General features: G+C 35.1%; 1 protein-coding gene across 1 annotated transcript; it reads left to right on the top strand.

Moving 5' to 3' along the window:
- The first annotated feature begins 7,106 nt into the window (after positions 1-7,106).
- On the top strand, positions 7,107-8,149 carry LOC113871553 (uncharacterized mitochondrial protein AtMg00860-like). Its single transcript, XM_027508645.1, has 2 exons — positions 7,107-7,282; positions 7,861-8,149. The coding sequence occupies exons 1-2, from the start codon at positions 7,107-7,109 to the stop codon at positions 8,147-8,149; spliced, it is 465 nt and encodes a 154-aa protein (XP_027364446.1).
- Positions 8,150-12,954: the final 4,805 nt, after the last annotated feature.

Here is a 12,954-nt window from a genome sequence, read left to right as displayed (position 1 = left end):
TTAAGGTTCTATTACGAATTCTAGGTCCAAGACAGGCAAGTGGCTAGACTCAATAGTGTGGTTATACTTACATGTCAATTCTCTCTAAGCATTCTCATTAACGCATACACACCCCTTTAGGGTCTTATAATAACAATGGGGGCCTCAATCCACCTGCCTATGCATTTCTACATGCTTTTAACTAGCCATGGGTCATCAATTCACATGTGTCAAACCAGACTTTAAAATCATGCAATCATCACATTCATATTCAAGTGTAACAATGTATGCAAGACTTATGCATATGCAAATAATAACATTCAAATCCATAATGCCTCAATCATCACCTATAAAGGTAGATTTTATTTTCGTAGGCGTCCTACATTAGGTTTGTCTAAGTTTCCTACTGGCAGTTCATTTAATATTTTCATCAGACACTTTGATACATACAAGGATTTAGATTTTATTATTATTATTATTATTTTCTAAATCCACAGGTATAATTAATGTGACTAGTATTTTATCAAACATAACCTAAGTCATTTTGTTTCTATTCTATACCACATTGAATTAAATTTTCTATAGGGTCAGATGCCTAAAGCGAGGCTTCATTTTCTCTTTCCTTTTTCATCCATTATTGGAACATCTATTAAATTTATTCAATTTCTTGCTTATTATCGATTTGCCTATTTAAACTAAAATTGTAAATTAGCGTAATTAAGCTTAGCATGACTTAAAGTTATGAGACTCGGTGGTTCATTAGATTGACTAAGCAACAATTTGATTAAAGGGTCATATCTTTTTTCTAAATTATCAAGAATCAAGTGCCTAGGTGTTTCTATCCAACATATTTTAATTTGATTTTCCTAGGTGATAGAATACACATGTTAATTTATAGCTTAGTTCATGTAACTAGTTTTGGTGTACTTAATGCTATGCTGTAAAGGACAATTTTCATTCTCCTTGGATTCATCAAGTTTAGGAGTCTAAAATTTACCATGAAATTTTGCTTAACTTAGTATTTAATCACACAATTTCACATATATATGTGCACCACAGTAACACAAGCAAACATATCAATCTTAATATCAAATATATGTCTATAAACTCAAGAGAGTGAGGAATTCTCAAGAGTTTTCAACCACACACAATATTCATAATTTCATCAAGTATATTCTTATCCATTCCCTCAACTCCTAACTCGAGTCATATGAAAGTTTTCCCCCCTCACCTTAGACAATAACTCGGCGTGGTGAGGAAAGATGCTCCACTCCCTGCCTTATTTAGGTTGTATTTATTTTTTCTCAACGTGGTCGATAACGTCCTTTCTGAGCGGTTCTTGTGATTGAGCCCATAATTTAGGAGTTTAGAATTCAAATGAAGTGTGCGAGGTACTGACGTGTTTCTCATTCTAGGAAACAAACACAAAGCTCATTAAAGGAGGTTTTAAACTAAGTCAAATAATTTTTTGTTAGCTAAAAACAATATCGGTACAATAAGGTATTTAGTTTTGAACAACTAGAATTTCAAGTTTCGGTACACTTACCACATGGAGGATAATTGAGTGCTATGGTATCCAAATCAAGCTCAAGATAACTCTTTGGAAAGGTAAAATTGTCACGATTTAGAGAATAAGTTGCTGACTTATCCTCGTTCTTTGGGGAAGCAAATAGAATCCAATTCAAACTTGGGATAGCTTGTTATAAAGCTTATATAACCTAGAATATAGGAACATGGTTAGAAAATGTTTTCCATATGCATATTTTTCTAGAAATTGAGAGAGTTGCTGCCGCATGCAATTTCAGAAAAATATTTTTTGTAGAATTCCGCATTGGGTAACTTGAGAGTTTTGGACTAAAAATAGGGGAAATGACCTCCAAATTGAGTTCCGCAAAAGGGGTTTGAAAACTAACATCCTCGGGATTATGGAGATAATCTAAAAATAATTTTCCATGTATGTAGGTGGTACAAAATAATGATTTTACAGAGATGTGTTTCAATTGTCATGGATTGTTTTGGCAGATTTGAGACACTTAGTTTGTGCATGTCGTTGAAACATCAAATGGACTTCAAATTGAGCACAAAATGACTTGATGAAAAGGTTATGTCATAAGGAACACAAGTATATGCATGCATGTCAATAAAATCACATGGAAGTAGTTCGAAAAGAAGACTTTTGCTGCTGTTAGCAGAGAAAAAGAAATTATGAGACAGCTTCATTAAAAGTTGCATATCTCATTAATTTGTAATCCAAATCAAGTCCAACCAATTTTGTTTGAAGGCTAAGACATTTATGTTTATAAAAATGTACTCATTCAAATTTTTGAAAATACAAATTGGTCGTAGCACTCACATTAATGCAGAGTGTGTCTGCTGATTTTTGAAATGAGACCTCCGCTTGTTCCGACATTTCGACTTAGCAAATGAGATTGAAAATGGGCTTAAGATAGCTTGTTGGAAAGATCTAATTACAAGGATTTCATAAGTATTTATGAATGTTCATAAAGTTGGATGAAAAGAGATTTAAAAATGCATTATTTTCACTGTTTTCATAAATTTTTGAGAATCGGATATAGCATGATAAAAATAGTTTTTCTCCTTGATCTTTGCTCCAAATCTTACGCCGAAAGTGACTATGGAAAAAAGCTAATGAAGTGTACTATATGAAGGAATAAGGTCAATTAAAAACAAGGAGGTTTAGCAAGTGAAATGTGTAGAACAGATTGCATGCAAGGTGAAAAACGTAGACTTTCTATGAAGCTTTGAACTTTGCATGCGTATCACCATTTGGCGCATATCTTGATCAATTAAAGTCTGATCGACGAGCGACAAAGTGCGTTAGAAAGCTAAGAAAATAAGGAACAAGATGGAAGGTTTACATGTCAGTTTCTCTATATGAATTTTCCCCAAAAATTGCAAAACAGTGGTCATTGGATTAACAAAATTCAGATTGGGTCATACTTACGAGATCAAGTCGTTGAGTGGTGAAACGAACTCTGAATCAAGCTTAAGATAGTGCGTCGGAAAACTATCTTCATGTAGTTTATGAAAATCAAAATTTTAAATTGAAAGAGATAGAGGGCATGAAACTTGATTCTTTATACTATTTTTGCATAAAAGCGTAAGAATGAAGGTACTCACATACTCTACATGATTGAGTGGGCAAATGATGTCAGATTTAAGCTCACTATATATGGTTGAAAAGTTATTTCTACAAGGAATAATTGCATGCAAGGTTTAGAGACCAAAAAAATGAAACTTAGTCTCTCTTGTTGTAACACCTTAAATTTAATTTCAATTAAAATAATGATTTCGCAAATCGGATAACCAAATTTTTATAAAAGATTTCGAAATAAGTGAAGGGTTACAACTTAATATCAAATAACTGCTACAAGACTAGTTCAATTACAACGTTTTCAAAATAAATTCTAAGTCCTATAGCAGTCCATCCGTCCCTTTACTGAGCCCGGTGCTGATCGTCTTGGTTACCTTAAAAATAAATGTAAGGGTGAGTACTCTACACTACCCAAAACACACAATAAACGTAGAGTCTCACCTCCAGAACATTCCAATACAATAAACAAACACAATCACAAGCAACATTTCATATCCACAAGTACAAAACAAAAATCCATGCATACGCATACCAGCCACATTCACTATAGTAGTATAATCACAGATTTACACCATAAATGGTCGCTGGTTACCCGCGCCTCATAGATACCACGTGGGCAGTCATGGGTCGCTCAACAAAGATAGCGGTCAGAGGTCTAGTTAAGAAGAGAGTGTGTGACCCGTGGTGCACCCGTTCTGCAGTCAGTGTCACCACTACTCCCTCTTCCCCAAGGTATTTCTACCGTCCTCATCTCCCACATCCCCAGTGTATCGCTGAACCATTCATAGCACATTACAGCAGTGCTACTACGCCCCAGTCACACACATTTCAATATACGGCACATAACCCACATTTAACAGTACACGACACTAGACCCATATTTGTTCAACTATACGGCACTAGGCCCACCTTTCATTTTCACAGCACACATAGCCCCTAGCCTATTCCCATTCATATTACATGACCATCGAGCCCACATTTTCACAATGTTCATTCAGATATACACACGTGTATAAACGGCACAAGTGCCTACATCACATATCTCAGCAATTTCCTACCCTCTACTCAGCCACATCACAATATCACACAAAATATCAGCAAATCACACATAAAGAAGTAGGGTAGAGTCCCTCTTTACCTTGGATTGAAGACCCACGTCCAAACTCAACTACGGAAATGCTCCCCACACGACTTTTGGCCTAAACACATGGAAAAATTCCATGAGAACTCCAAAAATCACCAAGAACAGAGAAAGGGAAGGAAAACGAAAACCCTAACCGTTTAAAACTCACCTCCAAGAGTTCCCCACAAAAATCCGAGCTCCAATCTCGCTGCCGAACGACTTTGGAGGTAATTAATCGGTGGAATAGGGCTTTAGGAACGAAAGGATCAAATGAATTTCAAAGGGAGAGGCTGAAATAACTCTCCCCAAACCTAACCCCTTTTAAATCCTTTTCTGGTCATGACACTCTCGCTGCAGCGTCACGCCCTCTCGCTGCAGCGTCACGACCTCTCGCTATAGCAAAAAAACAAAGAAAACTACACTCTGGTTTTTGTAGAATCTCGCTACAGCGAGACTGCACCCAGAAATGCACCCCAAACTGTCGCTCTCTCACTACAGCGAGACGTCTCTACCTACAGCGAGAAAGTGACAGTTTCAGTCCTTACTCCCAGGGCCCTCTTGCTACGGCGAGAATCCTCTTGCTGCAGTGAGAACAGCCCAGTATCTCGCTGATGAATCCATATTTTTTACTGATATTTTAGCATAATTCTAACACATTTGATAAGAAAAATATATGAAGAAAGCAGAAAAACTCAGAAAAAGAGAATGAATTTAAGTTTTCTTTAAAATTGTAGTTATCTTAGCAATTGTGGAATTTTTGCTTAGGAATTAAGTTTTTAATCTTGTTTTTGAAGGAGTAATTTGAGCAAGGTTCATGAAAATAGAGGCTTGATGACAAGGAAGAAGAAAGAAGTAAGTCTGGACTCCAAAAACACAAGACCAAGAAAGTGCAGACTAGGCGTGATCACTATTGCCAGTAAAAGTGATCACTCCAGAGTTCAAAGAAGAAGAAAGCCTAGGCGTTATCACTTTTATCAGTAAAAGTGAGCATTCTAGAGAGGCAAATATCAGGAAAAGCTCTGCGTAACCACTATTATCAGCGAAAGTGAACGTTCCAGAGAGCCTTCAACCTGGCGAGTTGCGTGTAATCACTTTTATTCATAAGAGTGATCACGCGCAACCACTTGAGCTCTGCGTAGTCACTTTTATCAGCAAGAGTGATAGTTCCAGAGCCTTCAATATCAGGAAAGTTGCGTGTGGACACTTTTTCTCATAAAAGTGTTAAAGCGCAACCATAAACCTTCTGCGTGGCTACTATTTCTCATAAAAGTGATAACGCGCAAATTCTATAAATAACAGAAACGTGCAGATTTTTCAGAGTTCAGTTTTATTTTTCTGTTTTTCTATTAGATCTCGTTGAGAGAGATTGAGAGAGAAGATTGGGGTCAAGTCTTGAAGCTTCCACAAAGAGGAATCGGATTGGAGCTTCCGGCCATGACTTCTTAGAGTTCTTCTTCTTCTTCTTCTTTCTCTTCTCCCATGTCTGAGTAGTTTTCTTGTAGTTAGGGGTTTATGGAACTCGAATTGATGTATTAATTTGACTCTTGCTTCTGAATTTTGAGTTCTTGGATTAATTGAATGGTGAATTCTGTTTTTCTTGCAATCTATGAATGGAAATTCATTTGATTCATCTTAGAGGAACAATTACCAATGGAAGTTGGATTTGCTTCTCTGATCTGAGTTAGCAATCAGAATTTGGGGATTTCTTAGGGATAAGGAGACCTAATTCTGCAATCTTAAGGATCTAAGTCTTAATGCAACTTGGAATTGAACTTCACCTAAGGGACTAGGGTGGTTTAGTTGCTTGTTAGGGTCAATGAGTTAAGGAATTAACCTTTGGCTATTGCTATGCGAAACTGATTGTCAATTAACCAAGTTCTTGAATGTTCAGAGGCATAATTGAATTAATACTGATATTCTTGTGAAGTAAATTCCTAACTATTCTTCATTTCTATCTCATTTCATTACATACTCTGTTTTTCTGCAAGTTCTTTGCTTTAATTGCTTTGGTTTACTGCTGTTATATGTTATAAATCTCATTCCAAAATTCGTATGGCTCAAATGGTTATAATTCTGTGAAGTGGTACTTGAAACCTAAATTCCCTGTGGAGACGATATTCTGATCTTAAATTTACTCATCACTTGCTGCAATCCTATTGCACTTGCTAGTGTTAGATTGCGAACAACACTCGCCCTGTATTTAGGTACTTAGCCCATTTCAGCCCAACCAGTTATGCATATACACAATACACACGTCCATATACTTATTACACACAAAAACATCATTATCAATTAAATCAACACACACACACACACACACACTCACATACACACACACACACACACACACACATATATATATATATATATATATATATATATATATATGCATTTAGATTTATATAAATAACAATAATTAATATTACCAAAATTCGAGGCATTACACTTGTCGCTGCAACACAGAAAAAGCAGAAACAAGAAGGAGTGTTACCGTTTTTCTTGTAACTCAACGATTCGATGTCCGTTTTGGGTGAAACAAGTTGTGTTGGAAAGATTTTTGAATGAACAATCCAAATATGCTGTGTTTAGGCTAAAAAAAAATACCTTCAAATGGTCAGAACTGACTCACACAATGGCTGGACGCAAAAAGCTCCAAACTTTTTTATGGAGGAGGTGCAAAAACATCTAAACAAGGATGAAATAGTGTTTTTACCTTGCTTAGATGTTCAAAGAGTAAGGGTGAGTGGTGGGGAAGAAGAGAGGAACCGTGAGAGAGGGTGAGAGAAAGGTTTACAGGAGGGAGAAAGAATGAATTTGGTTTTGTCAAGCTTTCAACACATGGCTGCATATGTGTCATGCATGCAAAGGGTGGTCTTCCTTCTTCGACACATGGCTGCCAGATGGCGTCATGCATGCAAGGGCTTCTCCTACTTTGACATGTGGCTGACACATGGCGTCATGTATGCAAGGGCTTCTTCCTTCTTTGACACATGGTTGACACATGGCGTCATGCATGCAAGGGCTTCTCCTTCTTTGACACATGGCTGTCACATGTCATCACGCATGTAAGGGCTCACCACATTTTGCCACCTATCACCACCTATCTTATGGTTTCGCCACCTATCTCATGCATGCATGATATTTTGAGGGCAATCTGGTCATTTCACAATTCATTCCAAAAAAACTTGTTGAAGCAAAATCTACCTTGTTGAGGTTTGAAACCAGAGACTTCCAGCTCCTGACTAAGGACTAACCCTTCTACTACTACACCATCTCTGCTAGTGCGTATAGCATTTGGAACTCAATATAATTATGGGATTTCTAAATAATCCAAAGCATTGAGATCTATCTCTATCAAACACATACCGACAAATTATTTAAACAAAAAAAAATAAATACTTTTATATCAAAATTTCTTTAACCAAAATCATAAAATTTCATAAAACACATTAAACTATCTTTGAGAAAAAAAAGTAGAAATCGTATTACACACGTGAACATGGAAGGGAGCAAAAATGAGGATGTTACACTTTGGATTAACCAATGCACCTGCCACTTTTCATAACTTGATGAATGATATATTCATACAGCACTTGAGGAATTTCATCCTTGTATTCTTTGATGATATTTTGGTATATACAAGGACCTGGGAGGAGCATTTATTGAAGCTTGAAACAACCTTACAAGTATTACAATCCAACTTCCTAGTCTTGAATAAGAAGAAGTGTAGCTTTGGAAAAGGACAGGTAGACTATCTGAGCCACTTCATCTCTTCCACAGGAGTTCAACCAGACCCTTCAAAGGTTGCAGTAGTGAGAGATTGGCCAATTCCTGCTTCAATTAAAGAGCTCAGAGGGTTTTTGGAACTCTCAGGTTACTATAGGAGGTTCATACTAAATTATGGGAAGGTTGCTAAGCCACTCACCAATTGATGAAGCATTCAACAATTGAAAGAAGCATTGACAACTATCCTACACTAGCTCTACCTAACTTTGATGAAACATTCACTATTGATATAGATGCCTTTGGTGTTGTGATAGACGATGATGAGTCGCTATCAAAACAACTAAGTTTTGCTAAAGATTTTGCAATATAGAGCTTAACCTAGGTCAATTTACAAAGACACATCTTCAGTTAAATTCAATTTTAGGTTTTTTAAAAGAATGAAAGTAAGGTTTTGAGGGTTTGTGATGAATCCATATTTTATTGAAGTTTTACTAGTCATTTTAGTGTTCTTTAATAGAAAAAATAAACTTAGAAAGTGTAAATAAGATGAAAATTCCATTTAGGTCAATTATCATAGATTTCTTAATTTTTGGTTAATTTACATTGATTTACATATATATAATTTGCAATTTTGATCATTTGAATAATTGAGCAGGAATTTCTAGACTTATTCCATGGATTTTTAACCTTTGAGAAAATTTGAGTTGAAAGTAGCCACTTTCAGAATAGTGGACACTATAGCAAGCTAGATCCAAAGGGTAGATCAAAGTGATCACTTTGAAAAGTGATAGTGAACACTATAAAGACCCCAGATTGCAATAAGTCTGCGCGTTACTACTTTCAGACCCCATAGTGACAACTACAGTTAGGGCCAAACTGATACAGTGCTGTGCATAGTCACTTTCAAATCCATAGTGGCTACGCGTTGCCGTAGTGACAACTCCAGAGAAGAATGACAGGACTGAGAGGCTACGTGTAGCTATTATCATTTTCATAGTAGCTATTATGGACGATAACCACTTCACTATAAATAGATTTTTGGAGATTAGGGTTAAATAGCTTTTTACACTTTTAGATTTTCACCATTTTGGGAACACTTGCACAGCTTAGGTCAGCCTTGGGGGTGATAGCCAAGGACCCAACCTAAAGTTTGATTCACATTTTTCTCTTTATTTTCCTTTGACTTTTACATTCATGTCACTGAGTTCTCTTTGTTTTCATCTTGTATTTGTGAGACCCATCCTTATGAAGGGCTAAATCTTTTGTAATCCTTAGTGAGTTCACTTGGATTCTTGAATTCCTAGGTTATGAATGTTAATACAATTCCTTTTCCTTCATGAATTTCTTTTTCCCAATCCTTTGAATTGAATTAATGGTTGAATGAGGGGGACATTGCTTAATTAACCCTAATTCATTTTAATGAGATTCTTAACTTGATTTGTTTAATTCTGAGTTAATTTCTAAGGTTGAGTAATCTTAGAAAAAAGGGTTGGAGTCCATTGAATTTGCTTAAATTTATAAAGGATTTTATGGTTGATTTTTACTTGTTGAATTAATCTAATTGAAAGGAAGAGGAAGAGTGTTAAATGTTGAGAGGAATAGGGATAGAATGACGTGAATGAACTAAGAATTGCTACGTCTTATTGATTGACTTTTACAACTTCCTTAATTGCTTTTTACATTAAATTTGGAAATCAAACAAACCCTAATTTTTACTTGCTTTCATAGTGAATGTTTGTAACATGTTTAATGCACATTTTCAACCAAAGTCATTGGAGATAATCTAGGCTTGTATCCTAGACTATACAAAATTTCTCCATACTTTGATGAGGATTTGCGACAAATCCTTATGAAATATGAGCGATCATCAGTTTGAAAACTGTGAATTAATAAAATTAAATTTTGAACAAATTAAAATTGAGCAAAAACAAATTAAGAAATATCAATCCACAGGATACCAAAAGCTTGTAATCCTGATTATCACAGTATCTAAAGATTTTAACCCGAATTTGAACATTTACCCAATTCAATTATTAATTCAATCGAATAACCTAATTAAACTAGATCACGGATTAAATCAAATTATCATTTAACCTAAACTAAATTAATTATAAAATTAGAATATCAATTGAATCCTAATTTGAATTCTAACCACAGAAAAGTTAATCACGATAACAATATATAAATCTGAGATTAGAGAAAAAGGAAATAAACTCGGAGCAATTGGGCTCGAAATTGAAATTGAATGTACAACATTTGGATTCCACTGATTGAACGGGAGGTTTAGGCTTCCATTGATGCACTTTATCCACGTAAGAATGAGAAGAGGATGAGAGAATTCGAGAGAAAGTAAAAACAAGAATTCTTATTTCGGCTAAAACTCAAAAGCTCAGTGTCTAATCGCACCCTATGTCATGACCCTTTTTTCGTTTTTATAAAGAATCGATGACATCCCACATTATTATACCCAATTCATTTATTTATTTATGAGATAATATATGTACAATGAAAGAAATATAGATTTCTCAAAAAATAGAACTTCAAAATCCAAATCAACAAAATAGCAACGTTCTAAGGCACTTTCATATAATACCAAAAAATTACATAAATTTATATATTTATAATAAGTATTCAGCGAGAAATTCAAAATACAAGTTTTTAAATAATAATTACATCTCCTCAACTGTAGCTAAACATTCTAAATCTATCATCTAACTGAGATTGACAAAACGATCTAAAAATGCAATCTTTTTCAAAAATTTATTGTCTCTGAAGTTCTTCAGTCAGACCTCTCAGCTTGAAAAATATCTATAGTACTTGTCCTCTCTGCTCAGTACCACAATACGATCATTGCAAAACACACACAACACAAATAAAATGCAAGGGTGAGGTTACGAAACATAGTCATAATCATTAAGTTTTGTAAATTTATATATATATATATATATATATATATATATATATATTACCAACATAAATATTTGAATAGCTTATCATTCAACAATTTCCCTAACCTTTTACTCATCAATACAACTCTTTTTAACTCACTGAGTGCTGACAACTACGACGATAACAACAAGAACAACAATATAAACCTTAATAATAACAACAACAACTCAGCTCAAACTGGAATTAAGACTTAGTACTCCAGAAGGAACCTACAACTCAGCATACCTGCCTACCACTCGACACATTTGCCTACCAAAATTCCATACAATTCTAACAACATCATATAGTAAACATTTAAATACATCTGTTATAACACTTATCGATCAGTCTCAGCATATTGTACAGTCGTATTTCAATAGTTATCCCAAACATAAATAATTTTATATTACACAGTCAAGCAACAAAAGTCCATCATAACACATGAGGCTCAACATTCTCAACAAATATATAATAGTATTTCAGCAGATCACGTCTCATTACAATATTCTAAGTACTCATTAATCAATGAAGAAATCCACTCAATTATTCTATTATGGGTTTTAACCTAGGGTTGACCATTCAACAACTTATTCTCTGCTAAAATAGAATTAAATTCCTAGATAGCTCAGCATTTACTAGACAAATAAAGCAGCTCAAATAATCTCCCCTTACCTGGAATGAGTTCCAAGATTGTACTCCTAGTGAGTCCCAAAGAAATAGATTAAGCGTTTAGGTATGAAATATGACTCAAACAGTTCAGATCTACTTAGAACGACATGGTATAAGTCATTTGCGAAAAAGAAAGTAAGAAATGAGAGTAAAGACCAGGAGCAAAGCTCTAAAAACTCACCTAAATCTTAATAAAATAGATGATCTCACTTTGATTGGAAAGGAATTTGGCTTCGAGAAGGTTTTCTCTAAGGAGAAGAATTGAGAGAACAGAGAGAAAATGAGAGAAAAAGGTTGTCTGGTGAGAAATGAAGTTTTGGGGCGCTGAGGCTCCTTAAATACCCCTCTAGGTCTGCACGTTCTTGCTTGAGCGAGCTATTTCCTTGCTTAGGTGAGCTCATCATCGCCTAGGTGAGAAAACCAGACACTGGAACCTCTTAGATTTCTGCTATTCTTGCTTAAGCAAGGGACACCTCGCTTGAGTGAGATGTATCTCACCTGGGCAAGCAGCATTCTCGCCCAGGCAAGATTAGGTTCAAAAAGTTATCCATTTTTTCTGCGACTCTTCGCTTGAGCGAGACTCTCTCGCCTGAGCGAGATCCCTTCTCGCTTGGACGAGGGGACAGTTAGGGCGATCTATCTTGTCTCGCTTGAGCGAGAACACTCCATAATGTCTAATCCTGCACAACTAATTCTCGCTTGGGCAAGACTACCCTTAGTTAAGCGAGACACCCTGCACCCAAAACTCCAAATCTCTCTCCCGGTTGAGATAATATCAACTTTTAACCATACTTTCTAGATTATACTACATATAACACACTTAATAATCATTTTCTAGCTCACACTACACTTTACATTCAATAACATCATCACACAGCACGACAATCACACTGCTCCTTATCCGACAAAGATACAGCCCATATATATATATATATATATATATATATATATATATATTCCAACATATGAAAATTCATACACTTTAGGTATATGCGACACAATTCAAAGGGAATAATAAACACACAAATACACTGATCTGACACCCCCCTTAATTCAAAACCTTATTAGTTTATTTAAAGGTTCTGATTAGGATAAATTAAGTGGCCAAAATTCGAGCCTCAATAATATCTAAAAGCTCAAATACAATTATTAAATAACAAGAGTCTAAATGCAATCTTGTAACAATATTCATTAAATCTGCCTCAACTTTAAAAAATCATAAAAAAATCAAAAACAACTCCAAATCCAGCTTTCCATATATGCATTTTAAAGCCCTGGATGTGTAGAGTCAAATGAAACTAGAATAAGTCAAAAACAATATCTATAGAAAAAAATTATGACCAAAAGAGTAGTCAGAGGTCAGAATAATTGAAAACACAAAATTAAAGCATTTATTTGTAACAGGCCCAATTTA

Source organism: Abrus precatorius, unplaced genomic scaffold, assembly GCF_003935025.1.
Source record: "Abrus precatorius isolate BTA unplaced genomic scaffold, Abrus_2018 Scaffold7, whole genome shotgun sequence".
In the NCBI taxonomy this organism is placed as follows: domain Eukaryota; kingdom Viridiplantae; phylum Streptophyta; class Magnoliopsida; order Fabales; family Fabaceae; genus Abrus; species Abrus precatorius.
Note: the sequence above shows the minus strand (reverse complement) of the source record. Positions and strands in the feature narration are given on the sequence as shown.